Below are 18,262 nucleotides of genomic sequence, written 5' to 3' on the forward strand. Positions count from 1 at the left end.
AATTGAAAACAAAACCGCATCAAGCCTGGATTTAAACGAAGTCATTGATACTTTTGCGAAAACTAAAGCTAGGAAAAAATTGTAAATATAATTGTTATTTAGTCAGTTGGTAGGCCCGACCTTTATATAATAAACCCTTGAATCTTCTCTATTTCGTTTTATTAGCCAAACCTACACCAAGTATTAATTGTAATTTATGTTGTTACTGTTTAATATTTTCATTACCTGCCCTGCAGTGCACAAAAAAAAGCTTAAGTAGCTTAGCATTTTTAAAGTATTTGTATATTTCATATTTTTATTTGATAAAACCTAATCAGTTTACATAGCAGTGGGGCTACATTTTTTAATTTGCCCCAGGGCCCTTGGTTACCTAGCTACGCCACTGTATCTAACCTCTCCAAAATCACCGAAACCAGCTGTCACTATGAAGCATTCATAACAGCCAGAGCCATCTATTTTTTAGACCTAACTAGTTTGTACTCTCAATATGTTGTATCCTTGATTTCGGTAAAAAATACCTTGATTATTCATACATGCACTGCTTTTGTACAAATACTCAGAATCGCAATGAGACTCCCATCCTGATTGTACGCAAACTCTCAGGCCGTTCACCTAGCTTTATCTAAAATAGATGAATTTTAAAAGAGGGAAGTAATGTAGACTTTTTAGAGGCTTATTATAAAAATACAAAAATACTTCATATAAATCAGAATTAGAAAGTAAAGATGTTTTTAAACAATTTTAGAAGATTATAGGCCCATAAATGCAAAATTTTTTACTCCTAAGGTTCACTAATATTGTGCATACAAAAATTAAGAAATAGTATATTAAAAAAAAATGTTAAGCTATTTGTAATTAGGAATAAAACTTTAAAAAGGGTAAAAAAAGTAATGTTTATATTAATATTAGAAGGCAGAAACCTAGAATCTTATGGAGGTGCAAAATTTTTAGATGGTTCTACACTGAAGTATAATAAAAATGAACACTTGCATATAGAAAAAAAAAAATTTATATGATAAAATCAGGTAAATCTTTGACAACGTCTGTTTCGGATGGTCTTACAAGCTCAGTGTTTAGTATTGATTCTTTTCCCTTAGCATCGGGGGCTGTGTAATTCTCAACAAGAAGATATAACAGGAGTGTCTCAATAGCTTCAATCACACTTTCATCCTTTTCCCAGTTGTGAAGCTCTCGAGTGACATAATAAACACCATTTTCTTTCAAATAATTCCAGCCATGCTCTGTATAACATAGCTGAAAAATAAAAACAAGTTTTAAGTAAAAAGAGGAAAAATTATTTTTCATTATTAATATAGTTCTGTCTGAAACAAATTTTATGCAGCCAACAATGCAAATTAACTATCAAATGCAATTTGTTAAACATTAACCTCATCATTCTCGTGAAAAAAAAACATTAACTTCATCATTCTAGCAGTCTACATACATGTCAATTTCTCTTGTTACAGGTGTTTTTTTAAATTTTTTTTTAAAATATTTTAAATGGTATTGAAGTTTATACTTTTACAATGCAATTTACAACGATTTTGATCACCAGTGTGCATAAAAATTTTGAACAAGCATATGAAACCTGACAGTTGTACGGTAAAATATTTAAGTGCTGGCAAAATTGAACCAATTAGATTTATTAATTGTTAACACTCCATCGGGCGCGTTGATCTGACAGATACAGGCGTGTCAATATCTCTGCTTTTGTCCCCTAAAACATTTTCTTACGACCTTGACCTTATCAGTATCTGTCCATCTGGCCCCCTGCTACTTTGGAATGCAGTAGTGACCAGTTCGGTGTAGGAGTATTTCCTGTTTCTAAGCTTGTTTGAAATTTTGTATCTGTTAGATACACGCGCCCGATAACGTTTGTCTCGTGAAGCTACATGGAAGTATCGAGATTCCCTGAGCGTTTTTGATTTATCTTTTTCCTACGATGAGTGCTAAACGCTTTTTAGATTTGAAAAATCAGAAAGACCTAGAGCTAGTTCATAGTATTCTATTTAGTGATGGAAATGAGGAATTAAATGCTGAAGAATTTGATGAAAGTGATGCTGACGAAGAAGATATTTTAGAAACACGTGAAGTTGATTGTCATGGCAGTAAAAGTGTTTATAATGACTCAGAACTCGATGATGATGTTAATAATGATGATTTTTATGTAGGAAAGGACAATAATACTTAAATGGGCAAAACAGATCGGAAGAAAAAATTTGACTTAAATTTAGAATCGGATTCAATTATAATAATTGATTTGTCACTTTTATATTATGTATTATTTGTGCATAACTGTCCTTTTTATACTTTTTCAACAGTTTAACATGTTTAATTAAATGTTTTTTACAGCATTTAACTTTTGTAATAGCGTTTGTGATTAATAAATAAAAATTATTATTGAAAATATTAAAAAATATATAAAAATTAAATAAAAATTAAAAATATACATAAAAAACTAATAAAAGGTCCGGGTGTAAAAGCCTGGACCTAAAAAGAGTAAAAATAGGAGATTTAAAGTAATACATATTAACAGAAAACACACAAAACAGAGATGTATCTGACAGATACATCGCGCCCGATGCCGTAAGTTTCGAGACGCGCCCGACGGAGTGTTAAGCTTATTAATAGTTTAAGACAATTAATTGTGATTGTCTTTAAATGAAGTGAGCTAGGACTTTCTGGTTAGCATCATATATTCACTTTGAATTTTTCTTTTTTACTGCCACATATTCTCGAAATGACTGCATATGTTTTACCACTTTATTTACCAGATAATGTTTCTAGTGATGTAACTATGATATCTTAGCAAGTCTTCACACAAATTTAATAATGAAGTTTCAGTTCATTAAAGTAAAAAATTCTTTACAAATAAGAAAAAAAAATTAAGAATATTTCATCTGAATCAATAAATACTGAAAATCTATCTCCTTAATTGTGGTTAATCAAATTACTAAACATATAAATTATTAGGAAAAAAAATTTTTTCTTTAAAAATTACCAAACATAGTGCTTGAACCAACGTCCTTCTAATCTTTGGATGTTCTTCTCTTTCCTTGCTTTCTTCTAAGTATTGACAATCAATTGGAAGTTTTTCCATTTCCTCTTCTTTATACTCTTCTGGTCCCATAAGTGGCAGAAGTATATTTGGTAATAAGGTTAACTCCTCCAGCAGTTTGCTATGACAATCTAGGAAATGGAAAAATAATGAAAAGAAATTCCTGCCATAAATATTTTTTGGAATGAAAAATCTGAAACTTATTGACTTTGGTTTAAAATGAAAAGTATACAACGGCTAAAAGAAAACAGTAAGACTCTGCCGATTATCTGAAGTGATCGGGAGTGGACCAGCATTGGAAAAACCAAGTATTCCAAATATGGATGCAATATGGTTTTTCAATCTACTTTCATCAATAAAAATTAAGACGAGTGGGGATTTTTTAATAGTATCAATTTATAGTATTTGAATTTAATATTACCCTTCAATAAATGTCATTTCGCCAATAAATATTTCTCCTGTATGTAAAAAAATTATAAGCCCATTAGTGTTCTGGGTGCACAAATTTGCATTTCATTTTGTATTGCTACAAAAACTATGCTTGATAATTAGTTTAAAAATTATAACCAGTTAAAAATGTAATACTCTGTAGTAATATGTACTACTTTTTCAGTATTACTCTGCAGAGCAGCTGCTGTGCTGCGGTTAAATACAGGTAGGATTGAGGCATTCACCAAAAGGTCCTAGACTCGTACATAATGATTATCATTGCTTAAATTAAATCTGGATTACAGGGACCGCTGAGCTGGGGAGTGGGGGGTAGAGGGGACTCTCTCCCCTCACATTTTATAAATAAAGGAACACAGCCCCTTTTAAAGTTACAATTTTTTATTTAATAATCATTAACTTCACTTAAAAAAAATGGATAATTTTTAGCGTCTGAATTCTACTAAAAAAAAATGTCTATTTCAAGTGAAATTTAACGTTTCCACGATGAAAGCTTCAACCACCATTACTCATCATCCCACAGAGAAATATATACCCCTATTGCTGATTGATGGGAAAATTTTTGGTTTTAACTGTTACAGCAAACAGAGGTATTTTACAGGTAAACAATTGTATACATTAATTTTATTTTAGTTTTAAAACAGTTTGAATAATGAAAATGAAACTGCAGGTTCAAATTCATGATTGCCATTTTGTGAGAATCAGATAATTTGAACCTAGTTAATTTTAATATATACATATATATACATACAGGGAGGGAGAGAGACCCCTCCGCGATCATTACTGGATTAAACCCTGAAGACTATTTGGTTCCATTCGGTTACAGTCCAATCAAGTCACATGACTTCACACACCGTCAACGGTGAGTGGGTGTCAATTCTGCCTGCTACATACAGCAGTACTTCTCTTCTACAGCTATACTGATGGTATGGGGTGTCATTATATACGACGCACAGTCAACGTTAATATTGATTCATGGTGTCATGACAGCCCACATTCATGACATCCTTCAGATACATGTACTACCACTGTTAACAAGGCGCCCAGGTGTCATTTTTGAACATGACAATGCAAGGGAGTCGCAGGAATGCCTCTCCCACATTACCACCCTTTCCTAGCCTGCTCAATCTCCAGATTTGCCACCAACGGGCCAATCGGGACTGCAAGTTGGACAGCTTCTGTTGTTAGTCTATTTTGTAGTGTTTTTACAGCAACTGTAGAACAAGATGCCAGAAGACATTATGAAAGACTTGTATGTCCCAATGCTTGTTTGTGTCACTTTCAGCATTTGGCAAGAGTTGCCCCAAGAGGGTACTAAAACCTTTATTCAATTGTAATTTTTTCAGCAACAAATAATAATTTTGCTTTGATTTCTTAATTACTTACAGCAAAGTTGTACTTACATCTATAAATCATTATGTTTATTACCTATACTACACAAGTTACGTTATATTCTAGGCATGTTAATTTTTATGTCAATAAGTTTATATTGTAAGAACGTACAATTATTTCTAATTCATTTACTCGTATGGTGTCAAACATTCTGTTTTTCTTAAATTTTTTCTTCAGGCAGAGTAAATTATTTTTCAAATCCTGGTAAATATTCATTTCATTACAATTAACACATTAACGAAATGTGCTTAGGTAAAATTATAACAATTATACATTTCATTAAGAAAGTGACTTTTGCTTTTTCAAAAAATATAGACTATAAAATAATAATAACAATTATGAATGAATAGCAATCACATAGAGAAGAAAGTAAATACAAAAATGAGAGAAGCAATGAAATCTTTTAATGCTTTTTTTAAAAAGCACTTACTATTTCATATAATGAAATTTTTGTTTTCTTTCCCTTTGGTCATTCTTGATATATAATTCTTTTAATAAATAAGTACAAAAAAAAAGAAATTAATTTTTTTCTATAAAATTACATAAACTTGTGACATAAAAGCCTATTTCAAGTAGTATATAGTCAATCAATATTAAAAAATCTCAATAGATACCCTTGTTTTGGTTATTGAAATTTACGTTAAATTTTATTTTGTTGTGCAAAAACTATGAGATTTAGAAGCATGAAAAATGAAGGTGTTTAGAAAAATGTGCAGGAAATATGAGGAATTGAAACTTGTCGTCTTGGAAGAACAATTTTTGTTTATGAGTTAATACATTTTTTTTCCCTTTAAAAACCTAATTTATTTTTAATTTTTAGCAATTTTAATTCCTTTTTTGGGTTTTTTGTCTTAGAAAACAGTTTGCTTTTTAACGCATAAACTGAAACTTGAAATTGTAAAAGTGTGTGGAAAACTGTAGAATGAATGCGATAAAATAAAAAATTTTAATCATTAATTTGAGAATTATGAATTGTTAGTTACGAAATATTTTTACTCAATAGCATCATTGTTTTTTTAAAAAAAGGATAGTAAGTAAAAGGATAGTAAGTTTTCTTACCTGTTTCAAAGCAGCAATTTCTAATAGTTAGTGACACTCCCAAGCGACGTATAACTGATTCAGAAGCATTTGATGGAACAATAAACAGATCAGCAAGATAACTGTTATTTTCCATAAAAAGTCTAAAATAAAATATGATTCTACTGAAATTGCTTGTAATTTTAATACAGGATGGTGATAAAAAATATCAAATTTTAGGAGTCTTATAATCATAAAATTACCAGAACAAATATCACACTTATTTCAGAAATAAAAAATAAATTCTGAAATTGTAAAATTCCTAAAAATCATTAAGAAAAAAATTTCAGAGGCTAAAGCTGAAAAATAAATAGTAGTGTAAATTGTTTTCCAATACACCTGTTTGCATTAAAATTTCTTTTTTTTTTTAAATTTTATAATGCTCAACAATTTTTTCTTATTAAAAATGTAATGATTTTAAACAACAATTTAATAAAGTCTGATACTTTTAGATACCAAATTTCGACACATTTTTTACCATAGAATGATTTCTATATACGAATACAAAAAAAAAAATATTGATTAAAATATAATTTAAATTTTTCAAGAATACATTGTATTCTATTATATTACTTTTCTGAAGTTATACTTCTTATGCGACTTCCAACAAGGTTGCGTTAAACATTTAACGCCACATTTTTATTGGCCGGGAAATCACGTGGTAGGATCCAGTTTTCCCTCATTCATTTCCATATTGTTTTGGTTCTCACTAGCATANAGAAAAAACGATGAAGTAATACACTAATGATTATTTCCAAAATGATGGTAAGGTGAACATCTTTCAAAAAAGAAACACAAATCCTAAAATCTTATGAGGAAAAAAAAAAATTTTTTTTAAATGGCGGGAAAATTTATCGAATTTCGTTCCGGTTTTTTGGTCTTCCGGTTTTCTGATTTCCGGATAACGGGTTCTGTACTGTATTACTTTTCTGAAGTTATACTTCTTATGCAGGGTTCCCACGGTCCTTAAAAACTGCTTAACTTTTATTTTGGAAAATAAGGGCCCTTAATAGTACTTAGTTTTGGTACAAGGTTCTTAGAAGTGCTTAATTTTTCAGCATCACTATAGTTGATAGGGACAATTTTTCAGTTCAATGTTTTAAAACAAAAAGTCGTTCTTTTATCACCTAGAATTNAGGGACTCCACGCACTATTTTTCATTTAATTAAATTGGCTTTTTGGACCTCTTTTATGATTACATAATAAAACTCTTCTTTACATGGATATCTAATCGAGGAGTTTCTCCAAAACATCCACTCAAAATTATAAGAGGGGGTTGATGGTTTCAAAATAGATACTAACAGAATATATAAAATAGATATAAAATGCATAATATTTAGAGCAATGTTTTGTTTCAACTTAAATTGTCAATACATATGTTTTTAAATTTTCATACAATACAAAAGTAATGAAATGGATAAAATAATTTTTGTAATAAATTAAATCATTTTAAACTCAGTGATTCCGTTTACACTCAATTGGGCATCCATACAACAAACAACATCGAAGGAACATGAAAAAAGGTTATGAGAAGTATTCCCTGACGCAGAATTCACTATCGTGAGAGAAAAAATGGTGCTAAAAGATCTAAGTGGGAAAATGAACAAAAACTTTAAAAAAAAAATCTGCTAGATAAAAAGAAATATAAATTAGGTAAGAAATGGAAAATTATAGGATAAACTTAAAACAATTATGGTTTTTTCGGCTCAGATTGCTGTTACTGAGCATTGTAAATGCCTACCATGCTGCACTAGTTCTGCTACCAGGTTGATACAGTCTATAGCCATTTCATTGTTAATTATCGGGTATTCATCTCTAATTATCAGCAAGGAAAATAATAAAAATTCAATGAGATTTACGGACTTTCATTATTGACAGACTTTGCTTTTACATGAGATCTATAAACATACATCTCTAATAATTGGTAATGAAAATAATTATAAAAATCCATAGAGATTAATGCACTTTCATTATTTATACTTTAATAATAAGCAGAAAAATAATAGTGCCTAATACAATGAGATTTGTACATTTTCATTATTTTAAATCAAATATGTACATAAGCATCTCTAATAATTGATAATAAAAATAAAAACAAAAATTTAATGAGATTTGTAGACTTTCATTATTCAATATTTAATTATAAATTTCTAATAATTAATAAGGAAAATAATAATTATATATAAATCTTTCAAAAACTGTGATAATATTGTGATGTGATACTTTATTTTTAGTGAATGGAGAAAAATTTAAGATTTTCCAATATTTTATACATTACCTAACTTATTTAATAGATGTTAAAATTTGAAAACAAATTGTTAAATAAATGCATCATTTCTTAACATACTACTTTAGTTTTAAAATTTAAATATAGAATTAAATATAGAAAATAACAATTACAGTATACTCTTGAGACTGGAACTTCGATAACTTGAAAACCTCGTTACATCAAAAAAAAATATTTTCCCCCTTGACATTTAGATATCTACCAAATGCTTAATTTGAATTCCTTTATCAAAGGGTTTCTTCTCAAAATCTTACTATGCAGAATTTTTTTTTTTTTTTTTTGAAACAGAGAAAGACTTTTTTTGGAAAAATCAGAATGCAAGTTCATTGTAAAACAATTATTTTTTATTTAATGCATTGCTGCTCTTGTTTGACATTTAAAAATAAAATTATCATTGTTGTATTTAGACTTGCCAACTATCATCACCTCCTACATATTTATAATAGTTATTCTTATGTTTCATGATTCTTCTTTTTAGAGTAATGCTTTAGAATATATTTTTTCACTTTTTACAACATATTTAGTTCTGAACTTGTTATCTCGAATTTTTTTAGAGTCTCTTCAACTTTAAGATATCGAGTGTATACTGTATTATATTTCAATTTTTTACATAATAAAAATATATTAAACATACAGAATTTTGTAATAAAAAATATTTAGTATTAGACAATAATTTTGGTGCAAGAAAAAATAACAAAAGTACCATTTTTTACAGAATTTCAAAAACTAAATTATCATTGTTCAAATTAGGGCCATTAACATTCAAAATAAACTGAAAATATGACTTTTACAATAATTTCAATCTATTCATAGTTGTAACTATTATTTAGAACAAAATTAGATAGAATTATTTTATTTAAACAAAAAGAAATAAATAAAATAAAATTCTTAACTGCAAAAACCAATGACAATAACACAATTTACTCACTTTCGACCGACCACATGATTGGTCACATTGGCAAAAACTAATGCTAAAAATCTGTATTTCTCCCTAATATTCCCTTCACTTGAGAGAAAGTATTTTAACACATCTTTCAATTTATCAATAGGAAAACTGTGAGGTTCGTCATCAGACAAAAAAGAAACATGACTGGATAAATTATTTACAATGTAGCACATTGGCTCAATATGACTATGAGTCGGATCAGTCATTTTAGATAACAAGTCAATAATGAGGTCATCTTTATATGACATCAGTTTAAGAGCACCTTCTTTGCTGGAAGATAGGTTGATTAAACATTTGTAAGCTAAATTAGTAGTTGGGTCATTTTTTTCATTCTTGTTTAGAGTTGATAATAAAAACGTAATAAACTTTTTATTTGTAAGATTATTTTGCCCTTCATCTGTGGCTGTTAGACCTGTAGAGGAAAAACTGTAATTAGTTTACAACAAAAGTGCATAGAATAATAAACATTTATTTTTAAATTATAAAACTTTGCGTGCATTCCAACTTCTGTTTTTGCATAAGATTTTTCTACAACATTTAAAATGTTACTAAATTTTAGGATCCACAATTGTTCGTTTAATTTTACAAATTTGATTTACAATGATAGTCACTATGTATAAACAATTTAAACAAATACTTCAGACATAATAATCAAGTAGTTAAGTTTATAGTGTTCGTAAAATTAAACAAATTAAAATTATTTTAACAGGCCAAATTTTTCAACAAAATATAAGCATCTTTTATGTAATTTTAAGCACTCCAAAAATTATTAATCACTTAAAAAAAAATCACAATTAGGATATGCACAGTAATAATAAATTTTTCTTTCTTCTACTACAAGTTCATTTATAAACATAAAATCAACAAAACGTAAAAATATTTTCAATGACTTTTCATAATCATGATAAAAAAAAACTATTTTCAGATAAATATTGAAAGAAAAATAGTGAAAATCATGATTTTTTCGTAACATATGAGAACACTCGACACAGCAAAGAAAAACATTTTGAAAAAGAAAAAAATTAAGCACTTTTTACAAACCCCCAGTTGAAAAAGCACCTTTAAGGGCTTTTAAAAAATGTAAATCAGAAATAAGTACCTTTAAGCCCATTTTCAAAATCCTACACATCATGCTTGATCATTTACTTTGGGTTGGAATCTTTGAATACATGTATAGATCCTAAAATGGCATGATTTTTTATTTTCAAAATTTTTGTTGGTCTTACCATCTAAAAATGGTATTTTTTAAAGAGAAAATGAGGTTTGTCAAGTTTATGTAAAAAATATTTAAAATTAGAGGTAGCTCAAGCAGTTTGAATTTCAGTGTATGTAATACAAGTGATTAATGGTAATAAGCAAATAAATTACAAAGCAATTTCAATATAATCTAACTTAATGCTATTATAATAAAAAATCATAAGTTATAAATGGTTTAAGCTTAATAAAGAGTAGGTAAATTATTTATTGTAAATCAAATTATATTTTTCCATTTGATGAACCTGGGAGGTACTTTGTATGTTTGTGACTATCTGGATAGGCTCGTTTGTGCTTTTTCACCACTTGCATTAGGAATTTAAATTGTAACTCATCTTCTGTAAATAATTAACTGAACTTGTGAATAAGATTAATTCCCGTTCAGCGTTGTCATTACTGCTATAGTTATTGCAGTTTTGGAAGCTGGATGCAAATCTTCCCTGTCTTCCTATACAATTGAAGCAGTATGAAAGTGGAATTCACATGGAAGTTGAATTTGTTTCAACAATACAATTGATCTTTCAATCACAAAATCTTCAAGCTTTTTTCTCTGAAAGGTTAAGCATAATGGTAGCAAGTTTTGGTAGTTTATTTTGACTTTTTTCATTTTTAGTCTTCACCATAGGTGGTTATGTAAAAACAGGAACGTTACTGTCAAATACAGTGAATGCTATCAAATCTTCAGACATGTATGATAGATACTTTGATGGTTTTTGAAACGGAGCTTTGGAAATGCTGACATTAAAAGCTGAATTATCTAAAAATATTTTGAGTAGCTGAATGTCGTAATATGGTGCATCAGATGCTAGTGGAGCAGTTATTCAGGTCTTAAAGTATAATTGTGGTGTCAAGATATTAAAACATCCTCTTTCAGACTGAGTGAGATGTTGAACATGAAATGTCTGTCTCAAATATGCTACAACTTCTATCTGTATCATAATCAGTTGATGTTGATGTCACAGTTACTTCACTTTTTTTCAAACTTTTCTTACATAATCTTTTCTTTCAATCTTCTTTTATTACTGATTTTCTTTCAATTTTATCAAGAACTTAATCAATGCTTAGGTATTTTATTTTTTTTTAATTCATTGCAACATGCAATATCAAAGAGATCTGTCTAATTTAAAAGCATTCTCTCTGATCTTTTAAGCAACTGTGATTGTCCGTTTTTATTTTTCTTTAAAAGTCTCCATTTTTATAACATTCTTTCAAGTTTTGTTTCAAAAAAAGTGAATATTTTGTAATAGAATTCTAGCATTTTGCCAAAATTTTGAAACTTCGTCTACAATAAATATTGAAAATTCAAAAATAGTTGCATTTATATTGATGATGAAGGAAAAATTCTAAAGCTATTCACAAAGATAGCAGTTTGAAGCCAATTAAATCAGTCACAAAAGAACCAAGAAGGTACACTTTGTTCATAGACCTTGTTTCGATTTTTAAGAATTTAATTTATGATAGAAGCTGATCCAAAAAGAAATAGAACATTGACAATTATTTAGCCCACGCACATTATTTGCCTATGACTTTCATAATTATAACATGATTAAAAAAAATATACAGTATCTGTGCACACAATCCAAAAGTATCTGCAGGCTCATAATAATTTTCGAGTACAGAATGATTTTATTACATTACAAAAACATGACAAAGGATATAAAAGAGAATAAGAAAATGTTTTGAATAAATTCTTAAATTCAATAATTTTATTTCTTGTTAAGTCAAATATAATTAATTTTCTTTCATTTTTTCTTATTTAGTGCCATTTCTATGTCTTATCTAACATCTTGGAAATTGTTTTTCAAAAGGGTGCTTTTTTGATGTCGCTGTTTGAATATTTTCTTGTTGAACTGTTCTGAATTCTTAAAGCATTAACAGGGGTAGCAGCAAAGTTTTTTAAAATTTTAGGGAAATTTTAGGAACTTTTTTCAAAAAATTTTAGGGGTAATATATGATTTTGCTAGGATAAAAACAGATCACACGGTAGTTTATTGCATAACAGAAGATTATTACAATTCATCCACACATATCATAAATAGTTGCAAGGTCATATGAAGTAGGAAAAAAAAGTGTAGTTGCAAAGTTTTGTAGTTTCATGAGATAAAAATAAATGAATGAAACAGCTTTTATTAAAACTAATTTTTAAGAAAANTGGTATCTTCAATTAATCTAAGAGACATAATAGTATACTCATGGTGACTCACATTAAGCATTGCTTTATTTATCGAAAAACCTCTCTTAGGATCAGAATTCCCATGTGGCAAAATTAAAACAGTTTTAATTAACGTAGTTACATTCTTATATTTTAGATTATTGCTTTTTTATTTATATTTAGCCTATAACTCTAATTTTTTAGGAACACCAACAAAATTTTATCAGATTTTTAGGAATTTTAGGGTTTGCACATACTTTTAGAAATTTTATGAATTTTAGGGGGAATGCGACCCCTGCATTAAGTGTATAAATTTATGTCCTACCAGAAATTTCACTTGCAAAATCATTTTCAGGCCTCATATAGTTACGTAAATGTCAAATTAAATCTTGCAAAACCACAGGTAAAAATTGCATTAAAAAGTTACACATTCTTCCTATATTAAAATAAGCCTCGATATGTTAAATGAACAATATAAATAACTTTAAACTAATACACAAACAATGCAAAAAGATACCTAAAATGCATTCCCAGCCTTTATATTTTACATCAATGTTTATAGATGTATTTTCTAATAGTTCCACCAGCTCATCTATTTCAGATGCCATTCTGTAAAAAATCTGGAAAAAATAATAATTTTTTTGTTATTAACTTTAAAACATACAATTAATATCGAACAAAATGAGATAATCAGTAATAATTGCCTCATTATTACTTATATATTAATAAAAAAAAGTAGCATCTCAGTTAAAAGAGTCATGGATTCAAAATTAATAACATGATTGTGGCAGCATTGTGTGCCTGCTGACACTGCTTCTTAGACAAGTCTGAAGCATTGGAATAAAACTACCAGGAAATACATAGATGTATAAATATATATTACATAGAAAATATGCTCTTAAAAATTTTCAAATTTTTTTTTAAAATTAACTTAAAAAAAATACAAATCGTAATTTGTACTCATAAAATTAATAAAAACAAGAAAAAAAATGTAAATAAATATAAAATTTATGAATAAACTAAAACATCAGTTTAAATACCTGAAGAAGATTAATAAGAATTTATTAATTTTAATTAATAAATTATAATTCGGATATATCAGAATTGCATTGTATCATCAAATGTATCTTGATATTCTTAAAATTGAAAGAACGCCTTTCATCAAAGAGTAAATTTTTATTTTTTTACAATCTCTATTTGACACATTCACATTTATCATTGGAGTACAGTTAAAATAAGGAGAGTTAGTTTAAAATTCACATTAATTTATAATGAAAAAAATTTATTTTCAAACAAAATGCTTTTACAATGAACAATATCATTCAAAATGTCCAACAAAAAAAAAACATGATTAATGCTTTATAATTGAAAAAAAAACTCCTTTTATCTATTATTAACATCCTAGCCCAAAAATAACATTTGAAAAATTTAAAAGCTCATACTAACTATATGAATAAAAAAGGATCTATGCAAAGATAGTTTTCACTCTTGTTACATAAATAATTTAAACAGCTCATTAAAAGTAACAATATTTTTGGCCACAAAGAAAACTAAGAAACTAATAATAGTATGGTGAAACAGTCTGAGGCCCAAAAGCAGCCTTTTCCTTGGAAAACAATTTTTTTTTTTTCAAAATTAGAAATAACAATAAAATTCCAAAATGTAGAGGTAAAACATATAGAGTAAAAAGATTTTTAAGAACATTTTCTTCACCTTGATTATGCTCAAAAGAAATGTTGTAAAAAAAATTTTTTATATCTATAAAATATACCTTTTAACTAAACTATCTTTTTTCTATATCCAAATCTATCTGTACAATTAAACTTTCTCTGGAAATTAGTTAATCTATAACAATTAAATATTTTAAAGACGACTAAGGTTTGTTCAACTGTTTTTTTACAATTTGAAATAAAATGAAACAGATTGCAATTATTATATAGATTTTAAGGCAAATTTATATAGCATTTTTTTCTTTTTTGGCATTAGGGTACAATAAATTTAGTGTATCTCTAATTATATTTCATTTAGGCTTTAGGCATACGTTTTCGTTACCCATTTTTTAACTTACCGAGCACGCCTGTAGATGTTTGCAAACAAAATTACGTAACTTTTGCTATTGCTGTGTTTCACTTCAATTCCTTTGCAGTCCAATTGGTTTAAAACTGGAAGCCCTATAAATTTCATTAAAATATTACAAAGTAACTAAAAATAATAACTACTAATAGTTAAAAGGAACTTTCTTTTTTAAAGTAATAAAATCAAAGTATAGTTTAAAACTAACTACTAATGCATAAGTGAACATGCCTACTACAAACGGTAAGTCCCATATCCGGAATCGACGGGACTTTGATAAGTCCGAAAAATAGGTTTGTCCAGATAATAGGTCCTTAAGGTTAAAAACCATCAAAATATCCCTATTCAAATAAATAATAACAAAAAGATAATAATTAACGCACTTTGAATCAACAACGAATAAATCCACGTGGTTTGCGTGGTCGCGCTATTTTTGCAGCATTTCAATCAGAAATTATTTCTCAATCTGTCAGAGATTTAGATGAATTTCAACAATTTAAATTGGATTGTTGTGCAGCTGGTTCTAAAGTTTATCTCCCCTGTAGGGTACTGGGCTTCATGCAGGCCTATACGCCCATATATAATTTAATTGCATATATTCTACTTTGGCAACTATAGTGGCTTGTGACTGTAGGTGCCAATTTATTATATACTTCTCAGATTTAAATAGTTATTTTTAAATATTAGCTTTATGCTTTGCTCCTGAATAACAAATTTATTCAAATATTAAAATGATTTTTCTTGGGTTTGCATACAAATATATCACTTTTTCTTCAAATTCTGTCGTACAAGTGAGTAATAAATAGTTTAAAAAGTATCTAATTTCCTGCCTCAGTGATTTTCAAAGAAAGAAAAAAAATTTTATAGAATATTTAATGAATGTTTGTGAAAATTTTCGATATAATGGAGAAATATTTGCTTCAAAATATATTTTACAGTTTACTTTATTTCTTTAAGTTTAATAGCTTTATTCTTTGAAATTTTTTTAAATCTTACTTTTGTATACCTTAGGTTTTTGATGAAATAAAGGAAAATAAAATTATGAGCACTCTTGGAGAAAGAATTCAATGAAGTTATCGACAATTAGTTAGGCTAATCTCTTTGAAGCTAATGTCGAATGTTGTGTCAAAGAAAAGACTCATGACACTGTAAAACAGATTTTATTTATTCAAAGTTTAATTTAATTTGTTAGCATGGAATTTTTCTTAAACATATTTTATGGTTCTTTTAATGTATATATACATTATAATGTGTAGAATATGAATTGTTTAAACAATTAATATATATTTATACAATTATATATTTATACAATTATATATTGTATATATATATATAAATTTTTTTAAAGGTACTTATTTAAAAAATCCATTAATATCACCCACCTTTAAAAAAATAAGAGAAACTTTTAAAAATTTAACCAGTTGAGATTAATCTTAACTAAATAAATACGTTTTTGTAATAGTATAATCAGAATTAAAACTATAAACACAAATAATTTCACTAGTGAGTAGTTATTATTTAATTAAACAGTGAATTAATTTTTTAAGATAGAATAAGAATAAAAAGGCAGTGTTTTTAACAGATGGCGGCTTATCTATATATATAAAAGTGAATGTGTGTCTGTCTGTTTGTCTGTCCTCTATAGACTCCTAAACCATCCGACAGAAAGCTATGAAACTTGGCATACAGATAGTTCAAAGCACGAGGAAGGTTTCTGTAAAAATCATTATTTCATAATGGTAATCAGCACAGTAAGCTACACGGTTACAGGACTTAGGGCCAAAAGCTTTCAAGCACTAGCAAAAGCACTTTCAGGCACAAGCATATTAAGTAACGGGAAGTAGGTTAATCACGTTTCGTCTTCATGAAAATATATATTTATTTAAAGTTATACACACAGATAGGCTTGTAGAAACACGGCTTTATAAGCATTGACAAAATTTCGCACAAACTTATTAATAATTAGTGTTGAAATAATACAAATGAAAAATATCCAATTTGGAATTTTTTGATTTATTAATATAATCGTAAAAATTGTGGACAAAATGTTTCCTTTTAATGTTACTAGAGGGCTCTGTTGTGAGTAGGGAGAAAAGAAACTTTGGAAAAAGCATTTTGATGATGTCACAGTTTAGTAACTTAAGTGGTTTTTGTTCGTGAGTTCAGATTTAAATGTTATATTAATTCTAATGTCAAATACGCCATAATTTTTTGCGCACTATGAAAAATNCAGATATCAGCAGAAATTCTTGATGTCACCATAGATCCAGTCTTATTTCAGATCATTGTCCAAAATATGTTTCATGCTCCGTGTGCATCACCATACATGTCTGTTTGAAAATGCACTAATGATATCCTAGAGAATTAACTGCTTTTTTTCACCATTAAATAAAATTTGCATTTCAAATCATAATCGCAAATGTCATTTACATACTTAAATACAAAATTCAAATTCAAATTGAAAGCGTTGCAACGCACGCAGGGTACAGCTAGTTTTTTATAAAAACGGCAAAGTAGGCACATCAAAGGAAAGACAGGGCAGACCGCCCTTCTAAAAACGCTTAGGGAAAACAAACACACACACACATATACACTATCTACCAATATGTATTTGGACACGTGTGATTGAAAAGAAAAACTACGTTTATTCATAATCAATAGTAGATCCTTGGCAATTACAGCGTGAACCCTCTGGGGCATACTTTCCACAAGTCCTTGTGAGCTGGCAAGTGGTATTTTCTTCCACTCGGCTTGGAGAAGACATGTAAGTTCCTTCACCCATTTTGGACGGGTAGTACACCANTTATTGCTTCTCAGCTCTAAATCGTTCTTTTTACATATTAGCTTTATGCTTTGCTCCTGAATAACAAATTTATTCAAATATTAAAATGATTTTTCTTGGGTTTGCATACAAATATATCACTTTTTCTTCGAATTCTGCCGTACATGTGAGTAATAAATAGTTCAAAAAGTATCTAATTTCTTGCCTCAGTGATTTCTTGCCTCTCGATAGGGTTCAGGTCTGGGCTCTGAGCAGGCCAGTCCATTCGATTAACCCCAATTGGCACCATACCAAGCCTTGGTGACCCTCGCAACATGACAGCTGGCATTGCATCCTGGAAGTAACGGTTCCCCCCCCCCGTAAAACTGCCACAACATAGGAAGCACATTGTCATCCAAAATAGTGCAGTAGGCATCGGTGTAGCTTACCATGAATGGGGACCAATAAGGGTCTCAATCCATACCAGGAGGGCGTGACGTTTCTCAGGACCGCAAATATAGTCATTTGCATAGGTGTCCAAATACTTATTGGTAGATAGAACTTAATGTTAATTCCTATGTCAAACAGTTTCTTCTACTTCTTAAAACCATGTTATGTCGAGTATTTTTCGAAATAGAACAAAACTTTTTTTCCGAAAAATAAAAATGTAAGTTTATTGTAAACTAATTCTTCTTTATTTAATGCCGTTATTTTTATCTTAATTTTAAAAATAAAATTATCATTACTATAATTTAGACTTATGTATAATTTATTAGTAGTTATTTCTGTGTTTCATGACTTTACTTTTAAGAATA

The 18,262-nt window shown here is 28.4% G+C and overlaps 1 protein-coding gene across 4 annotated transcripts; it reads right to left on the reverse strand.

Moving 5' to 3' along the window:
* Positions 1–991: 991 nt before the first annotated feature.
* LOC107439257 (protein HGH1 homolog) lies at positions 992–14,933 on the reverse strand. 4 transcript variants are annotated; one of them, XM_071181945.1, is made up of 6 exons: positions 14,682–14,933; positions 13,131–13,233; positions 9,190–9,619; positions 5,957–6,078; positions 3,002–3,189; positions 992–1,254 (listed from the first exon to the last, which is right to left on the reverse strand). In XM_071181945.1, the coding sequence occupies exons 2-6, from the start codon at positions 13,219–13,221 to the stop codon at positions 1,009–1,011; spliced, it is 1,077 nt and encodes a 358-aa protein (XP_071038046.1). In that variant the 5' UTR covers positions 13,222–13,233; positions 14,682–14,933; the 3' UTR covers positions 992–1,008. The 4 variants fall into 4 exon arrangements, with proteins under 4 accessions (XP_071038046.1, XP_071038047.1, XP_071038048.1 ...); XM_071181946.1 differs by having other exon boundaries at positions 14,385–14,707; XM_071181947.1 differs by having other exon boundaries at positions 14,327–14,694.
* Between the last annotated feature and the right edge of the window lie 3,329 nt (positions 14,934–18,262).

This window comes from Parasteatoda tepidariorum, chromosome 6 (genome assembly GCF_043381705.1).
Source record: "Parasteatoda tepidariorum isolate YZ-2023 chromosome 6, CAS_Ptep_4.0, whole genome shotgun sequence".
In the NCBI taxonomy this organism is placed as follows: domain Eukaryota; kingdom Metazoa; phylum Arthropoda; class Arachnida; order Araneae; family Theridiidae; genus Parasteatoda; species Parasteatoda tepidariorum.

Bases quoted from the DNA above. Each gene is read 5' to 3' on its own strand.
- LOC107439257 (XM_071181945.1), bottom strand. From the start codon at position 13,221: ATGGCATCTGAAATAGATGAGCTGGTGGAACTATTAGAAAATACATCT. The intron at 3,190-5,956 runs GTAAGAAAACTT...TCCATTTCCTAG, and splicing joins AAATTGCTGCTTTGAAACAG to ATTGTCATAGCAAACTGCTG. The intron at 1,255-3,001 runs GTAATTTTTAAA...TTTATTTTTCAG, and splicing joins TGGTTCAAGCACTATGTTTG to CTATGTTATACAGAGCATGG.